Source organism: Zosterops lateralis (genome assembly GCF_965231275.1).
Source record: "Zosterops lateralis genome assembly, chromosome: 1".
Classification (NCBI taxonomy): Eukaryota; Metazoa; Chordata; class Aves; order Passeriformes; family Zosteropidae; genus Zosterops; species Zosterops lateralis.
In genome coordinates this window covers 135,531,603-135,550,404 of record NC_139762.1, presented here as the reverse complement: position 1 = coordinate 135,550,404, position 18,802 = coordinate 135,531,603, and the positions used below count along the sequence as shown (strand labels likewise).

Below are 18,802 nucleotides of genomic sequence, written 5' to 3'. Positions count from 1 at the left end.
CTCACTCTTTAGAAAAGCAGTACAAAAGGAATTTCACCAACAGTTTCACATAGTCTTAACTTCCTCCTACTTACTCTGGGAAAATCAGAAAGGCTATGCTCAGCACTATGCCATATCCCATTTTCCACACTTTCCTTTACACCTTTCTGCATTTCTGGTCAAGATACTTGTTAACTGTGCTTCTTTTCTGAAAATCTTTGCATAAAAGGTTCCACAATTGCATAAAGTTATGGATTATTAAAAACTGGAACAGGTGACACCACATTACAGTCCACTGAGAGAGAGAACCACCTTAGAAACATGAGTCCACAAAATTTTTTATTAAAATAACGCCAAGTTTAAGAAATTGATGCAGTGCAAAGAAAAATTTAATGATTTTTCATCCTTAAGTATGTAAACTGCATTCCAATCCTGACATGATTGATGTAACACAGGAAACTGTATCCCAGATGAATGTCAAAGTTAAAGACTGGCATGCTGAGCAAGGAAGGTTCTTATTCTTTGCAAGAGTTCTTTCTTTACGCTGTCTGGTACCAAAGCTGAAACAAATAAGAAAGCAAAAAGTAAAAAAACGACAAAATTAAAAATATTCTAAAACCATATTTTTACAACAGCCATTTCTATTCTTTCATTGTTCTTGCAATTCTGTTAATACCTAAAGTAACTGAAATGACTTGATTTTTATATAGCACATTTATATTTTTCTCATTTAAAATAGGCTAAAATTGGGATTTATTGAGAACAATGTTGTTACTGGTAATTTTTTTTTTTTGCCTATTCATAGTCCAGAAATTGGAAAGTTTGAGGAAAAGGATTATTCAATGGGAAACAGGATATAATCACCAGAACAAGTGTGATTATCCTACCTTTTTTCTTCACAGATTTAAGACAAAAAAAAAATCTCAACCCTGGCCTCTGAGTAAGGGTCTCAAGCAAGCTATTTTGAATGCCTATTTTCATTTAGAACTTAATGAAGTTTCTACCACTAACATCAAATCCTGCTAGAGATCCCAAAAGGAACAATACAAAGAGGACTGCAGTTTCCTTAAGTGATTTAATTTTTTTTCTATCTGTATGTTATGTCCTTTACTCTTCCTATTCCCATTACATTAGAACTGTTAGTTCTGATTTTTCATCTTTAAGGATTTGGAATTTTAAAACATCTGTGTAGCATATACAGCTTGGGACCATTAAGTCAATTATAAAAATGAATATAGACATGACTAAATAATGTAATCTGCAAAAGTAATCTGAAGGTTGCTATACAATACAAATTCACATGTTTAATTTGTAGTTAATATCAAGCTATTAACATTTTTCCTTGAATCCAACACAGGCAAGCTCATGATGTTGCTTTCAAAATATTAATGAAATAGAAATATGTATGTTTATTGATGTACTACTCCATCCACATTTGCATTTTCTTACCTCTGCCTTTAGGAGTGATTTCTGCCACCAAATCATCAACAGTTACATGCTCTAATCCTTTTTCTTTAATGACATCTGGGGAAGACCAAGACGGATATTTTAAGTCTTTTAATTCATTCATAAAACAACAAAACCCATGCTGGTGATGAAGAGACAGAACCTGCCTACATAGTCGTGAGGGAATATGAACTAGCAAGGCACCTAAATGTAGGTTATTAGCTCAGTACCTACTGCACTGTACAGTGGATTTTAGTCTCTCACTCATGCCAGAGGTTTAAGGATGGGAAGTTGTCACTGCTGATGCATCTTGATCAGCTCATATTTTAAAAACAAACATTAGAACATTTTATCTCGTCTGTGCATTACCAGATGTGCTTGTTACAGGAGTGTTGGAGCTGTTCACAAGTTGGCTCACTGGTCTCTTAAAACACATTACTTACACAGTAGTAAGAAAGGCGCAGCTGGAAAAACACTTTGGAACATGCAATAAGGAAGAACACAGACAGTAAATCCTTACTATTCTTTCAGTGGGTTTATACGAGATTTCTGTACATATTTCAGTCAAAAAGTATGTCAGAGAGGAAGGAATAAATCTATAGCAAAATAAAGGCTATTATTAATACACATCAGTATTGACACAACTGTTTATAGTGCCTTGCACACTACTGAAAAATGCACAAGTCAAATCTGAGAAGTAATCTCAATTCAGCAGCATGTTTAAACATAAATGTCAAGTTGCCAGGGATACATTCCTCTTGCCCAGGTCTTGTTTAAACTGTCAGTAAAGCCATAAATCTGGGACTTTTATTTGGCCAGAATCTCAGTTGACTATAAAGGAAATTAATTAATTGACCACTGTTACCTTTGCAATGTGCCTTCAACTGATCCTTCCAGCCACACTCAATTAACTTGGCTCTCAGCAACTCTTTAAGGCTGTTAAGACAAGATAAAACTTGTTAGAACAGCAAACATTCCTGACAGCTTAAATATGCTCCAGTTTGAAAGTAAAGCCTACTATTACTACCCAAGAGCTCCCAGACCAGCAGTAGCAATGTCTGAACAGCAGGTGAATCCAAACCCAACTGAGTTCCAATTTCAGTTTACCATGTTGGACTATGAGGATGTGGTGCCTCAGGTGATGTTGATGCTACAGCCACAGAGAAAAAGGTAGAAGCCCTTGAATTACCCAAACTGACTGAGCCTACTCTGGTAGCAGATGTATGCAAACTTTTGAAATTGGAGTATTTCACCTGATACCACATCTTTAAAATAAGTAAAACCTTCTCCCACACCTTTCAGGAAAAAATTCTGCACTATCCAACTGCAGGTTTATGTCCCCAGTTACACATGACCTCATTCTGGCTGAAAATGAAGGATCCTGTATCTCACTTTCCTAGGCACAGTTAGCTATGTAAGCTTAAGCAACAAGGATTCAGGCATTAATGGAAAAGACACAGCAATCTGCTACATTGAAGCATCTACTACATATATCAAAACAGAATACTCAAAGTTAGCTAAAAAAGTGAAAATTCGTACTACAAAACAGAAGAAGGGAAGATGAAAGTGAGATATGATAAATAAGTAAGATATGATAAATAACTTTAATATCTCCCTTTTCTCCATTAGCTAGCAAGCCTGCTTATCTTGTACTATCCTAAATAACTCTATCAAAACCCTGTTTTTATGAAAGGATTGTAGCAAGAGGCAGAACAGTGTAGGTCTAACCCTTTTTACTCAGTGAATTGTGTAGAGGGCAGATGAACTGGTGACAAAAAGCAGAGTAAGAGTACAGGTGAAATTGGCTGCCTTTGGATATTTCTCAGTTCAAGGAATCCAGGTGCTCTGCCTCTGATCACAGTATAGCTCTGATAAAGCTGTTTATAGGACAGCTTTTGACATCCTGATAAAACCCTTCCTACTCTTAAATTAGCATAAAATACCTCTCAATACCATTTCAAGAAATTGCTTGCTTTGCTGAAGCTCTGTGCAAGCTCCAAGGGGATGGTCACAACCAGGAAAGATGTAGAGCAGAGATACCACATCAGGCTACAAAAGGTTACACCAGGTATGAGGCTGTGCCATGACCCAGGAAAAAATTTCTTCTCATGCAGGCCTATAAAAATGAGGGAAATAGAGCTTTTGGTGCACAGTGAAACAATGAGGAGAGAAATGTCCTATCACTCCAGTGATATGTAAATACAGCATCAATAGAACAGACTGAAGAGGCAACAGTAGGTCAGAAATATCCTGCAATTTACTTGTTTGCCTTTATTGGTATCTCTACACTGACTTGCACAAGTGCTGTTTTGTGTACTCTGCTATGTATTGCTTTACCAAGAGAAGAGCTAGAAACACAAGAAAAACTTAAAAGCACAAAGGAAAGTTTTGATCCATTCTCCTTATCAGGAAATAACAAGATTTAACTGCAACAAATTGTATGGAACGATGATTCTTACATGAATCCAGGCCATTCCAACACAAAATGCCTGCATAAGAGGAAGCTTTACAGTTCTTAAGCCAATTGGCCCATCCTTTATTTCCCCAACATCTCTTTTCAATTGGAAAACTAAAATAAAACTGTTCAAAAGGCATTTTTAAAAATAGCTTATATAACTCAAGATTTTCATGTACAAGCATTTTAAAAATTTAGAGTTGAGCTTACTTTATTTGAGTTTACTTTGCTTCTAGGTGCAAGTAAGGATTTGATGCATTTCAAGCCTCTCACCGGCACGGAGCAAAAAGTCAACTTACCGTTCTCGCTCTCCTGTTTCTATTAGCTTCTGGTTAATGGTTGCTCTCATCTGCGCATCTTTATTCATTTTGGAAATCTAGGTTTTCCACAAACCTACACAGAGCAAAGCAGAGTTTCGATAAGCGCTGGGTGTCATTCACTCAACAACAAAAAAAAGTGGCACCAAAACAGAACGAGGTGCAGTGTTCTGTCCACTGACACACCCCCGCGGTTACTGACCGGAGCAGCAGTGTGTGCCCGGCTCCGGGGCCGAGCTGGGCACGGTACACACCCACACACCGGCGGTGCCCGGGCCGCCTGCGCGGGCAGGGCCCACCCTCTCCGGGCGCGGCCTCTCCGCAGCCCGGCCCTCCCGCCCGGCGCCCCCGGCACTCGGCCCGCCCGGCGGCGCCCTGAAGCGAGGGAGCGGCGCGGGGCAGGGCAGGGCAGGCCCGTCCCGGTTCGCTCCCGGCTCCCGGTTCACTCCCGGCTCACCGCCCGCCGCAGCGCCGCCGGTCCGTGCGGCAGAGGCGGAGCCGCCCGCAAGACGCGCCACCAGCCCCTCCGCCCCTGGGCGCGGGCGGCGCCGGGAAACGTAGTCCGGGCTGGGCGACTACAGCTCCCGGCGCGCCCCGGGCTCAGGGCTGCCTGCGTGCCCGGACTACGGCTCCCAGCATGCACTCCGGCGGCCGGGCACCGCGCACGCTGTTCCCGTGGTGCTCCGCGGGCGCTGCCGCGCGTTCCCCGAGGGCCCGCGGAGTTGCCGGCCCGGAGTTCCCGAAGTTTTCCCGGAGCCGCGGGATGGCGGGCGCCGCCCACTGCTCCCTGCGGGCCAAGCGCCTGCTGCTGGACCCCAAGTTCGAGGGATACAAGCTGTCGCTGGAGCCGCTGGCCTGCTACCAGCTGGGGCTGGACGCGGGTGAGGAGCAGGGCCGGTCCCGCCGGGCATCCCTTGGGCAGCGGGAGGGGGCGGATCCCGCAGCGTTCCCCTTCACCGGCGGCCCTCGGTGCAGAGTGCCCCGAGCCGGGGACAGACCCCCTCTGGGGCGGCCCGGGGGTTCCTGACACCGAGCGCTTCCTCTCGGCTTTTCTCGCTGGTTGCTGCAGGTGGCCGGGTGGTTTCATGGTGCATCGAGGTGTCTCACTTGTCAGACATCCTCTGCCTTGTAGCTCCTGCTGCGCTTAGTTCCTAAAGGAGTAAGGAAACCTGTGTCCTAAGTCTGGTTGTGCAGACAGGGTGAGGCCAGATAAGCAGCCGAGGTGGTTCAAAGCGGAGTGTGAATGGAGCTCGTGGGGTTTAGAGAAGTACATACTGTGTTAGCATCTTATGCAAACTTCAGCAAATGAGCTGCTTTTCTTGCTTACTCTGCCCACAGTTCGGAGGTGGATCTTCATGCCATGTATTCTGTTGGGAAAGATGAATCAGGGAAACCTTATAAATATGATTGCTTAGCAAAAGATTCTGAAAATATGAAACCTGTAATCGAAATGAAAGCGTACTTTGAGTTGTAGGATACTAAGTCTTAGTTGCTGTATAACCTGAAGACAATAGCCTAGCCAGCTGAAGGAGAATCCCTTTTGATTGAACAACGCCTTTCTGCTGGCTAAGGAATCCAAAGGTCAGTGTAGCAAAACAGAAAAGTCTAAAGAGTAGTTTTTAGGGTTTAAAATATAACACATGGTAATGTAGTAGTTCTTATAGGCTGTATGTAGATTCTATAGGGTTGTGTGTCTTGTATTGGTTGGTCACTGTAAATTAGAATATTCATCACAAAAGGAGATATAATGTATTGTAACCTGGACCTCTTGGCTTGCTCTTCTCCTCTCTTAGCTTTCCCGCTCTTCTTTTCACGCTCTGGTCCCTGCTCTCTTGGTTTTCCCCTCTCTGCTCTTCTCTTCTTTCTCCCCCCTGCACCCTGACCCCTGCCACGTTTCTCTAGCTCTCTCTCCTCTTCTTGCCAGCTTACCCTCTTGCTTGTTCTCTCGTTCTCTCTCTGGGACTTCCCTTCAGCCGAGGCTGGTGGCTGAAGGGAAGGCCCTTTCTACCCACGACCCTTGCAATAAAACCACGTATTCTAGAATATCTCAGGTTTGCAGAATACCTTGTCCCTGTAAGTTACGGATGCTTCTACAGTATTCCATGCCCTGCTTTCTCTGCCGAGCATCATTAGTATTTCAGATTCTGGTCCTTTAACAGGTTAATTCATTGAGGAGTACATTAGCACAAAATCCTGTTGGATATGTGTCTACAATCTTAGCCACGCCTTGAAATATCTCAGCATTCCGCGTTTACTGATTTGTTAAATTCGTGTCGTTCTGTAAGGTGGATGAATAAGTTTGATTTTCTTTGAAAAGCTGAAACACTAAGCACAATTTGCGTGAACTGATCTCTGTCTCTATATATTCACTGAATGATATACCTGTTTACAGAGTTACCCATTACATGTTACTTTAATTTTGTGTACAACATAATCGTCTTCGTAGTAGATCAGAAATGTATGTTTGCCATGCTGAATTGTCAGCAGTAGGAAGGAAGTTTTTAGATAAATTTTGTATTGAAGTTTAAGTGAGTGAGGCTGTGAATGTATCTATTGTAGGACTGGAAAATTTAACGGGAGTAACATTTTTACTGTAAGATTGTTTTAGGCGTCACCTTTGGAAATTCAGCTCAAATGCAGATGAGTGAGTGTGTGTTATGAGTGTGCTGTGGTTGTGTCAGAGATAGCAAGTGTGGCACTGGTGCACTCCCTTAGCTTGTCTCTTATTTGCTGTTCTGCCAGTGGTCAAGCAGCCTTTGTTTTTCTTGGGCAGTCAGGTGTGCCCCTGTTCTAAATAGGAGAGAATTACAGATCTTCATTAAAATACATGAATAGTGGAGTTGCTAATGGAGAGCTGGATCTACTCAGTTCTTGTCCCTTCAGATATTTTACAGAATAGTTACGGTAACTCCTGCAATAGAGGATTGATATGTGTGGCTGTTCTTTTCTTTCCCCACTTCCCACAGCACAAAGACCCCAACTCCTTTCAGTCTTACTCAGCTGTGCTACAGAGTCACTAATACTGAGTCACTTTTTCTGTTCTGATTGCACATATGTAGATATAGATAGTGGTCCTCGGGAGAGTGGAAAGCTTTTATTGTTGTTCTTGTGTTTTGGAATTAATGACAAGAAATGTATCAGGCCTTATATTTGTCTTCCAGATGTTTTGATTGCAGCCTGCACTTTGGCCATACAGCTGCCTTTCTCCTTGTTGGTTTTCCTTTGTGTCCTTCAAAGCAGTTTGCTCACAGTGCAGAGCTGTTCTGCACCTGGCTTTTGTATATCCCAGTGTCAGTGGTCTACACACGTGTTAGATTTAGGGCATCTTTCCCTAAACTTGATTTTTGTGTTGTACAGGAGTGATGGGTTGAGTTGTACAGACTGTGGATGGTGTGTAGGCTGTGGCTTTTTCAAATTATTTCATGGGAGAAGAAAACCAGTGTTGTGTGGGAAGGCCAAGAACTTCTGCTTTCCAGCACACTTGTGTGCAGAATCAAAGCCTCTGGAACATGGTGAAGAGCTTAGTAGTTTTTGGGGTATTAAATCAATATTTGTCACTGCGTGAAGAATTTGATTTCATTTCCTTAAAGTGGGATTGGGTGCAATAGCTGAAAAAAAAGTCAAATGTTTAGGAACACTGTCAGTGTTATTGTTTCTGATTTTATTCACAACTGTTTGCAAAAATATTGTAGTAGAATCTAGAAGAATAATGTAAAAAGGTGATTGATTCTTTTGTTTTACAGAAAAAGATTTAATCAGTGTTTGTCTCAAATGACCTGAGATTTGTAATTCTGCCTGTGTGGCATCCCAAATCTGGTGGCAGTTAAGAGGAATATGTGAGTTTTAGAATACTTGGAATACGTGACTATAAAAAGAAATAAGTGCTTTTTCTTAAGTAGAACTGAGTTTTAACTCAAGTAGTTCAAGTGTTTATGAAGAGTTATTACAAACTTGCATAGTGAACTTTAGAGTATCAATCTTCTGTCAATATTTCTATATATTTTTTTATATTTTTATATTTTTATATTTTTATGAATTTCACTGCTAGCTATAAAATAAAATTGCCCTGAGGAATTGATGCAATTTTCTGCCCCTGGAGCAGGTGGACAGCAGCATGTGGTGTTGTGTGACAGCTTGTGGTGGTTGTCATGTTCCTGAGGACTGCAGTGAGCTTCATTTTGTGACCATCATGTACAACTTAGTGTTCAGTTCTAATATGCCTTCAACTGCTTGACTATGGTTGCTAGGAATTTGCTATTTGCTGTGGTCAGATGTGTGGCTGACAAAGAAATACATTTTAAGAAACGATTTATTTATTAGGTCTGTGATAGAAGGTGATTTTTCTAGTAAATTTTCTTAAATGTATGGTCACAGTGAAGAAGAATGGGGAAGTGTGATCTCTTCTCTTCTCTTCTCTTTTCTCTTTTAAATACTATGATTTGCTTGTTCTTCTTTTATTTCTTCCTTATTCCAACCTGTTCTGTCCTAGTTAATGCTAAACTCTCACAGACATTTGTTTTCTCATCTCTCCTCCTGGTAATATATTTCTACTAGTAATGAGTCCTATATTATTATGCTTTTAATTCCTAGCTCTTCATTGTAAATTTTGTCTTTCTTCTTACTTTTTTTAGTTTATTTCCTTAACTTATTTTCAAATGTTTCCTTTGCATTGAGTTTTATAATGTCTTTTTATTAGATCACTGAACATTTAGGAGGGACAAATGAGCATCTTGTTTGTTGTTATCTCTTCTGCCCTGATCTGATCTCAGCAGAGTCCAAAGAGGAGATTGTGGGGCAAATCCTTGTCTCTAGCAAGGAACATGTCCAAGTTGCACAACATTTTTAAAGGATTGAGACCTTTGCTGTTTACTGGTTAGATGTCTCATAATTCCTTTTCCTTTCCAGAGGCTTGGAATTCATTCAGATGTGGATGTCCCTGATCTCTTTCCTCTCTATCTTGTCTCTGGCAGGACCATCATGCCTATAATGTAGCAGTGGATGCTTTTCCATATAGCTACAGCTGGAAGGCACAGTAAACATTTGCTCAGAGATGGAGCTGCTGTTACAAGCCAGGAGAATACACAGAGAATGCATTCCCTTGATCACATGCATTTATAAGTTTTGTCACTTTTTTTGAAAAATGGTGGTAATTGGTGCTGTTTAGAAGGTCTGCTTCAGTGGGGAGTTGCTCATTAGTAGTGCTACATGGAAAACATGTTTGTGACTTTATGGAGCAAGAGGCACTGGTATGTTTCAAGATTTACAGAGATTTTAATTTGCATTTTCCATTTGCATTTGAAAAATTAAATATAAAAAAAGTGTTCAATGTATGGGAAATAGTAAGAAATTGGGAGCTTTTTCTGACATTTGCAGCTATAATTCATAGCAGTTTAGGTCTCAGGCACATGTTTAGTCAACAGCAACAACGAGATGCTGCCTTTAACAATAAAACCAAGATTTTTATAATTAAAAGAAAAAGTATTAATGCAGAGTTAGAAGGATCTTTGAATACCGATACTAGAAAATAAATTACCTCTCCCACTAATAGACTGTATCTGCAATACAGAGTTGCATCCACTGGGTGGCATTGCAAAACAAGCCATGACATACAAGCGTATAATATTTGATGCCACAAAATGTGCTGGTAAAATTACTTTGCATATTTTTCAGTAAAGTTGCTTTGATGTATCAAGGAAAACATCTAAAAATGGGGGAGCTGTTTGGGGGGTGTTTCTCACCTTTTTTTTTCTACTTCTTTCAACTCTAGAAAAGTAGCATAGTTTTCTTTATATGGGTCCAAAATATCCCACATAACCAGGATTTTTGGGAAGTAATATTGAAAGCTGAGATTTAATTTATACATTCTGTATACTTGCTTTCTTTTCTGGTATGAATAACAGTGTATGAATCAATGTTTCTGGGTTACCAGGGTGCAGGTGTATTTATCAGAAATTTGAAAGAGACCATGTATCTTTCTGTTGAATGGCTGCTGTTGCCAAACAAACTAGTAAACCCATTGAGACTGGTGAATTAGTCTGACTCTTAAAAATTACATAAACAAAAAAAAGAAAAGAGAACAAAAAACAAACACACAAAAAACCCTCCACCCAAAAAACAAAAAAGCAGGAAAAAAGATTAAAAACCCTAATACAAAACAGGCCCAAACCAAGTAACAACAAATCAGAAAAAAATCCTGACTAAACAACCAAATTTAAACTCATAGAACCGTAAATGTGAGACTGAATAAGGTGATGACCTGATCAAAGTATTTCTTCTTCTTCATTTATATTAACTTACCTTTCTCTGAATTTACTTTATTAAAAGTCTCAATTTCTTTTCTCCTTTTTTTTTTTTTTTTTTTTTTTTTTTTTGCACTCAGCTCTATTGGTTTTCTCTTGTTTTTATCAAAGGACCATCAAGAAACCTTGAAGGCTGTAGAAAGGAAGGAATGAACTTCACCCTAGTGTAGAATCTTGTATAAACTATCTAAGCACATGGTATGTGATAGCAGATGGCAGTTGTGTGCAGATTTCACTTGGTCACAGTATGGGTTTCAATTAATGGAGAATGGAATAGGTTCCCTAATTGCTTCATCTTGGCAGAGCTACACAAATGTATGATACATTCTGGAAGCAGTTGGCCACCTCATTGGAAGTGATTCATGACAAGACAGTACACATTTGTCAGATTTCTCTAGTTTAAAATCATCTGTGAATTGTATAGTTTTTGACTTGTGTTTATGTGTAATTAATAAATATTGCAATAATACAAGGGATTTGGATCTCCTGCTCCTGACCCCCTGTATTATTCAGGGCTTATCAGAACCACAGTCTAGAAGACTCAAGGACAGAGAATTCATGTGCTTCCAGATTTTATAAAGTTTATCACCTTACAATCAGCTAATCCATGGTTTATTGTTCCAAGAATTTTCGTGCAAAGTTGTACATTTACTTTAGGAATCATCTAGTTTGGAGTATTTAGACTGTTTGTTTAGTTACAGTTCTGACAGGAGCAACATAACCAGGGGAGTGGGAAGGGAGAAGTAGAGAAAGGAAACCTTACTGTTTTAGGTTTTTTGTGCTAAAAAGTCTTTACATGTTTCTGCATGTATGGTCTAATTTCCTAGGATCAGCCATACAGGAAGTAGATGATATGTGCTTGGTGTCACTGAAATAATTATCCTGGATTATATTTGGTTTTGTCTTTAATCATTTACAAAACACTCAGAACATCTCCTGTTGGGAAGAATACCTCTGTGATAAAACTTAGTTACACAAAGACCTTTAAAATGCATTTTCACAATAGAGTCTATTTTTTTACAGTGTTATTTACAGTAAAATATTCTGATTAATTAAATTAGGAATTGGAATGGGTAGCAATCCTTGCCATTAGGACAGGTGTATTTTGTTGTTGCTCCTTTGGTGATATTCTAGCTTGTTTTGAAGAGCCATAGCTTGTGGAAACAGTAATTTATTAATTGCAGAGGTACAGAAATCCCTCCTGTCTGGTGAATAAGAATAATGATTTGATCTGGGTGAAATGAAAACTGCCGGTTTGCAAATATCAACAGTGATTAGGAGATTAATTGCTAATTATGCTATCATTTTGCGAGCATTTTGTGTAGTATGACTGGATTTTTTATTAATCAGGCAGTTCAATCTTGCAGGGTGTTTCCTAAAGCCACTTTTATCTCAATAGCCAGTGTCTCTGCTGGGGTCTGCTCTGAGCCATACAGTGATTGTCTGATTGTTGAGTTTGTGATGGCTGTGCAGTGGTGCTGATGGCACTCCCCAATGAGCTGCTCTGAGCAGGAATTGGTGTTCTGACCCAGTAAACTACTTCTGCTGCAGTAGGGTGTAAGTAGATGCTAAAGAAGAGTAAAAAGTCTGAGTGCTGCTGCAGAGAGTTGTGAATGGTCCCTGTTATGGGGTGGGATGGAGGTGAAATATTGGAAGTAGAAGTTGAAAGGTGAGGAACTAAAATAACTGAACTGCTGCTATGAGAAGGATTAGCCTTGAGGTGGTTTCGCTGTACTTTGGGCTTGAGTGCTAGTCATCATGGACTGACAGAGTTTTCTTGTAACTTTCTAAAGGGTTTTTTGTGTGTGAGTTTCAAGATAAGTTCCCTGCAGGAAAGCTAAGAATCCTGGGTTGACTGATGCCTTGGGAAGGCTGACCTGAAACGGAGACTGGACAGAGTTAAAAAATAAAGTAGGTATTTATTGAAAGGCCTCCAGGATCCACCTTGGGCAGGACAGGAGCCTGACCAGGGCTACACCCAGGGTGGACTAAGGATGGTCACAAAAGGGATGACTGGTCACAAGGTCTTACATTTTTATAAGTTTTGGTCCATTTTCATATTGGGGTTTAATTGTCCAAATGCAGCTTCAGGTTGTGAGGTCCCATCCTTCTTGTTTTCTCCCTTCAGTCCACTGTTGTTTATGCTGTTGGGCTGAAAGATGTCCCTGGTCCTCAGCAGGAAAAGGATTTGTTTTGTCTACCTACTCTGTGAAAAGAGCTTACTGACACTTATTATGAGGCTCTGAACTACACCTAAGCAGCACAGAATCTGAAAATATGAGAGCTACAGCTTAAGGCATCAACTGTACCGGAGAATGAAATGGAGTTTTGGTCTATCTAAGACTATTTACAAAAGGAGGGACTAGACCTCTGCTAAAGTTTTTTGAGGTGTTTGGACTACAGCTGCTTCATCTCTGTATAGATATGGAATAGGAGGAAAAAAGCTGCACCTAATTTTAATGAAAACGTGCTTAGTCTGTGACAGATAATCCAGTTCTCATTACTGGTAGTGTTCCCTTTTTCCCAACCTGGAAATGAAACTCATGATTATTTTAGTAGGAAGGTAATATAAAAGGGGATCTTTATTTGAAGAACTTCAGGGGCAGTTATGGAAAGATGCCCACAAAAGCCCACTCTCCCAGGGGTGAATACACATTTATAGGTTTTAGGAAATTATAATTGATAGAAAGCACCAGTTAGGAGGACAAGTGGTGATGCCATTTCCCCCCCAGGTCAAGCCCCTTCTCTGGAGCCCCCCTTCAGCACCAGTTGTACTTCGTCCATCAGAATGTATCTGGAAGAGTTATTCTCAGCCTTGGTTCCCAGGAAAAACCAAGATATTACAGAGCCTTGTACCTCCTGGGGCTTGGAGCTCTGGAATTTGTTTTGTCTTTCTGCTTAGGGAAAGGCCATGGAAAATTACTGGGAAAACTGGTCACTAATACAATAGGCTACAGAGCTACAAATGTTATGTGTGAAGAACACACAAAACATAGAATAAAAAGCAAAACCCAAACAACATCATTTCCCCTCCTTTTTTTATAGACTAACAAGATTCCATCTTGACTACTCTCTACTCCATATTTAGCCATACTACCACTTTATATAATCAGTCATCCCACTGGTTGTTATGCAGATGCCAACTAGAGCTACAGCTATTCTGAATACTTTTTTATCCAGGCTCAGTTTGGTAACAATGATGTGAATGTATTGGAGATACTTAGGGTTCATTGAGCTCCTTTGAGAGCTGCCTGGTGTAGAATGAGTTTACTTTCAAATTTCAACCAAATCCTTAACAATTATTTCACTCTGATCTGCATAAGAACAACAACCAGCGTTACTGATTTTGTGGTTAGTAGAAAATTAAGAGCCATTCTGTTTTGTTAATAGCCTTAATATGATTAAATATTATATTTGGAATCACAGCTTCATGGACACAGACCTGGTCTTTGTCTAGGGGCAAAACCTACCAGGCCAAATTTTCATATCCAATTGCCCTCTGACAAGTTGTTCTTATGAAGAGTTTTTGGATACATTTTGGACTAGAGCTACATGCAAATTTTTAGGGCCAAATTGGAATTATGGTTACCAGCTACATAGATACGAGGTACAAAAGAACACTTTAAATCACATCATCTTGATTTCTTTCAGTCTCTGTTTTCCAGTTGTCTCAGGAACAGAGGTGTTTTTAACTCTGGAGCAGTGAATTCAGGGTTCTCTGCTAGCACTTCTGGCGTCAGTAGTTGAGTAGATGTTTTCTATTTGGAAAAACCTTGCTCAAGTGAATGACTGTAGGTAGCATGCTTCTTGCCTTGAAGAAGGTAGTGTTCTACCTTTAGCCATTCTTTGCAGCCTCTTTTAATTAGAAAAACTTAGTCTGAAATTTTGATGGTATCTTGGGCATTTCTGGAAATTTCAGCCTCAGTGAGAGTGCTAAGAACATGATGGGGGTTTTTTGTTTGTTTGCTTTTGATTTTTGTTGTTATTTTGTTTTGTGCTTTTGTTCTTGTTTTTTCCTAAATACTGCGAGCTAATTCTTCTTTGTACTGTTTTAATCTTTTTCTTTGCAAATGTTGGTAGATTAGTTCAGAATTCAAGACTATGAAATCCATGTGGAATATTTCTTTTGGCTGCTGTTTTCCTAGATTTACTATAGAGCAGACTTTTTTTTCCCTTACTGTAACATAAAGTAGGTTTGACATTGTTGTTGCATGAGTGTAGCTGTGTGTTTCATCCTGTGAGGGTTGTTGATAGGTTGGCCCTCAACACATGGTGGTGAGAGGCAGGGTGGAGGTGTCTTGGGTTCGCTTGGTGAGGTTTTGGTAGTGGGGGGCCACAAGGGAAGGCTCCTGTGAGAGGCTGCTGGAAGCTTCCCCCACATCTGACAGAGCCAATCCCAGCTGGTTCCGAGGTGGACCCCACGCTGGCCAAGGCTGAGCCCATCAGCCATGGTGGTAGCACCTCTGGGGTAATGTGTTGGAAAAGTATAAAAAGCTGCTGCACAAGAACTGCAGCCAGAGAGAGGAGTGAGCCTGCGAGAGAGAAACCACTCTGCAGACACCAAGGTCAGTGAGGAGGAAGTGTAAGGAGGTGCTCCTGGTGCCAGAGCAGAGAGTCCTCTGCAGGCTGTGGTGCAGACCATGGTGGGGAAAGGTTGTTCCCCTGCAGCCCCTGGAGGCCCATAGGGGCACAGAGATTCACCTGCAGCCTGTGCAGGACCCCATGCTGGAGCAGGGGGATGCACCTTACTGAGGCTGTGATGGCATGTGCAAGCTCCAGGTAGGACCTCTGAACTCCTGGGAAGGGGAGTCCACACTGCAGCAGGTTTGCTGGCAAGATTTGTGACCCCACTGGGCACCCACCCTGGTGCAGTCTTTCCTGAAGGACTGTGACCTGTGGAAAGGAGCCACTCTGGAGCACTTTGTGAAGAGCTGCAGCATGTGGCAAGAAGTCACCTTAGAGAAGTTTGTGAAGGATTGTCTCCTGTGGAAAGGACCCCATGCTGGAGCAGGCGAAGAGAATGAGGAGGAAGAAGCAGAGAGGTGTGATGAGCTGACCTCAACCTCCATTCCCTGTCCCCTGTGCCACTGGAGAGGGGAGGAGGGAGTGACCAGTGGGAGTGAAGTTGAGCCTGGGAAGAAGGGAGGGCTGGGGGGAATGTGTTTTAAGATTGGATTTATTTTTCTTTTACCTAGTCTGATTGACAGTAAATTAAACTAATTTCCCCAGACTGAGTCTGTTTTCCCTGTGACAGTAATAGGTGAGTGATGTCTCTTTGTGCTCATCCTCCTTCATGAGCTCCTCCTTCATTATGTTTTCTCTCTCCTGTCCAATGGGCATCTGTCATCCAGCCAGGGCAAACCCACCACAGTAGGTCACTGTGTATGGTAATGGTGATGAGATAATCAAAGCAAATGAGTACAGTTGCCTTTAGGGAACTTGCTTTCCCAGTTTATGGTGAAATTTTGAACTATGTACACATAATGTATTTTTCTTCAAATGAAGCATACCTATGGAATGAAAATGGAAGAATTATTTTTTAATTATTGGTTTGAATTTTAAATTACTAAAATGTAAATAAATAATTGTTAAAACAGTCTTTTTCTTTTCCTTCCAGCTGTAGCAGAAGTGCAGCTTCGTGATGATCAATATACCCTTGACCACATGCGTGCTTTTGGCATGTATAATTACCTTCACCTTGATTCCTGGTACCAGGATAATGTCTACTATGTTGATCAGTTTGGAAGGGTTATGAATCTGTCAGTGACTCTGGTAAGAATAATTTTTTTTTCAACCACTAATTTGGAAAAGATGGGAGCAAATGAGATAGAAAATATTGCAAGTAGGATCCAAATGCAAAAACTGGGGGAAGCTATTGTCAGGAAGACAGGTTGGTCAACAAAAATTCATTTCACCAGGAAGAATAAAAGGATTTTAAGTGAGGTTTCTAACTTTTTGTGTTAATAATATTGCATTAGTGTTGCAATAGTGTGTGGCATCCTACCCTTAAGGGGACAGGAGCACTCAGGAGTTGAAGATGTCTGTGGCCAAAAGGGTTCATAACAGCTTACAGAGTTTTTTTAGTGAGTTACACATTTAGCATGGAAATTGAAATGTTAGTCCCTGATGTCCTGGTACAAACACACAGCAGGGCTGATGGGATGTCCAGTCCTGGAGGTGCTACCTGGGCTTGCTGGGGGTACCTGTTTATGGGTCAGTTTCTCTATTTGGAAAATAGGTGACTCACTTTCTGTACAAGTTAGTTATCATGTGCAGTTTGTTCTTCCAGTCCCTTCTGGAAATGGGTTGGAGGGCTTAAGGGGTCTCTGGTGGTCTTGATGTCCCCCCTGCAGTCCATGTCCACATCCACTTCTCCACATTATTCCTCTATGTGTGCTATACTGTGCTGTGATTATCTCTAGGAGCCAGAACAAGGACGTTTGTCCCAGAAAAGTGCTGTCCTGCTCTGTATGGCCCCTGTCTCCAGCCACATCCTGTTCTTTCTCACAGTGTGTTATTACCAGCAAACCTTGCTTGAGTCCCCAGCCTATGGCTGTCACTGCTGGAGACATACACATTAGTCTTTTCTTTTAACCTTCTACATAGTGTTACATCTGCTTCCGTTCTGGGCGAGATGGACATGACAACAAGCTGAAGAAAGGGGAAGATGCTTCTTTTCTAGTTGCTTTTCTCTTTCTCCCTGACAGTACTTGATGTTTGTTTGCTAACTTGAAAACCCAGTCATTGTATATATGTTAGAATTACAAATGCTTAATCCAGACATCATTTGTTGGAGGCAAAAAGATGCTGGTGGCCATGAGGGAACTTGAAATAGTGTAAGCTAGCTAAGCCAAGTCTGAAATTCCTGCTTTTATACTGAAGGTCCTAAATAATCAAACTTTGTATTTCTTCTGAGCCATTTTAATGCACAGGTGCTTTAGTTTCCTTTACAAAACTACATTTCTTTTCAGAGAGGGAAGGACATGGTTCTATGGACACCACGTTTCTGGCACATACAATTGTAGTGCTTGGGCATTAAGGAAAAAAAGACTGTGTGGAAAGGAAAATACCCATTGTCATACTACCAGAGAGTTTATGTTGTAACCCTGTCAGACAAGTTAAAACACAGGGCTATGTGTGAGTTTTTGAGAGCATGTGGCTTAGCCTGTGCAAGGTTCTGGGGACAGAAATTACTAGGTCAGGACTAAACTAAGAAAAATTCTGAAATTGTAGTTTTAGATTTTCAGGAAATACAGGTTTCCAGCGGATGACAGGGTGAGAACTGAAGCTGCAAAATAGTTCCTTTGCTTTTCATAGTATATAGCAGTTGGAGACTTTGGCAGACTCTTACTGTGACAAAATAATCTAGGACTTCTTCCAAAACTTTGGCGATCATCTGGATTCCTAGTAGAAACATTTAAAAGAAAGCCTTCTCTTAACAGTGGCTTGTCACAATCTCGTTTTTTGTTTTATCCTTGAGGTTGATTCACCCTGGTTTGCTGCTGGACACCCACCCAAACACTCTCTCACTCCCCCAGTTCAACAAGATGATGAGAAAAAATGAGAGGAAAGTTTGTGGATGAGGATTAAACCAGGGAGATCACTTACCAGTTACCATGATGGCCAAAACAGACTTAATTTTGGGGAAAATTATTTAATTTATTACCGTTAGAACTAGTGTAGGATGATTAGAAAGAAACTCCCACAAAGCTTGTAGCAGGAATTTGCTCCATTGTATGCTTTTCCATGGGCAGCAGTGTGGATATCTGTCCTCTGTGGGTTTCAGGAGGACAGCCTGCTTTTCCATAGTTTGCTCTAAGGCAAACCCCTGTTCCACACCACTGTCTCACTGACCAGCTCTACTCCCTCCCATGAGAGTCCAGTGGAGCCAGCTGGAAGTGGCTGTAGGTGCACAGGGCAGCCCTGGCCCCTCCTCACTGAGGACCCTGCAGGTCCCCTCTGCCTGCACGGCGCACACACCCAATACATTCCTTTGTTAGCAGGGCACTATGTGTGTAAATTGATTTCCTGGCAGATAAAGCATTTTACAACAGGCTATAAATTCACATAAGAAATATTCTTCCCCAGGACCTATTTCAGGATAATGGCACTTGATTAATACCTGGTCACAAGTTTTGGTTCCACCTGAAGGGGGAAGTAAAACTGATTAAATTGTGAAATAAATAGGCACCATCTTGTGTCCTAATACATGATACTGTGCTGTTTTGCAAAGGAAACAGGTTTGCATATGAATTAAAAGGAATGTGTGTTCAGAAACATCAACAAGGTGTCCCATTACAAATGTG

The 18,802-nt window shown here is 41.1% G+C and overlaps 2 protein-coding genes across 3 annotated transcripts in view; one reads left to right on the top strand and one right to left on the bottom strand.

The window, feature by feature from the left end:
* Positions 1-292: 292 nt before the first annotated feature.
* Positions 293-4,760, bottom strand: ENY2 (ENY2 transcription and export complex 2 subunit). 2 transcript variants are annotated; one of them, XM_083876727.1, is made up of 5 exons: positions 4,655-4,760; positions 4,180-4,273; positions 2,291-2,361; positions 1,429-1,503; positions 293-539 (listed from the first exon to the last, which is right to left on the bottom strand). In XM_083876727.1, the coding sequence occupies exons 2-5, from the start codon at positions 4,245-4,247 to the stop codon at positions 463-465; spliced, it is 291 nt and encodes a 96-aa protein (XP_083732853.1). In that variant the 5' UTR covers positions 4,248-4,273; positions 4,655-4,760; the 3' UTR covers positions 293-462. The 2 variants fall into 2 exon arrangements, with proteins under 2 accessions (XP_083732853.1, XP_083732854.1); XM_083876728.1 differs by lacking the exon at positions 4,655-4,760 and adding an exon at positions 4,400-4,536.
* Positions 4,761-4,879: 119 nt separating this feature from the next.
* The window catches only part of NUDCD1 (NudC domain containing 1), a 38,869-nt gene continuing 24,946 nt past the window's right edge, over positions 4,880-18,802 (top strand). Inside the window, exons 1-2 of the mRNA XM_083876717.1 lie at positions 4,880-5,078; positions 16,114-16,268. Of these exons, the coding sequence (XP_083732843.1) occupies positions 4,961-5,078; positions 16,114-16,268 (273 nt within the window). The 5' untranslated portion in view covers positions 4,880-4,960. The remainder of the gene's footprint in view (positions 5,079-16,113; positions 16,269-18,802) is intronic.

Excerpts from the sequence above, each read along its gene's own strand:
- ENY2 (XM_083876727.1), bottom strand. The coding sequence starts at position 4,247 with ATGAATAAAGATGCGCAGATGAGAGCAACCATTAACCAGAAGCTAATA. Across the intron at positions 2,362-4,179 it reads GAAACAGGAGAGCGAGAACG|CCTTAAAGAGTTGCTGAGAG; the intron begins GTAAGTTGACTT and ends TTGTCTTAACAG. Across the intron at positions 1,504-2,290 it reads GTTGAAGGCACATTGCAAAG|ATGTCATTAAAGAAAAAGGA; the intron begins GTAACAGTGGTC and ends GGTCTTCCCCAG.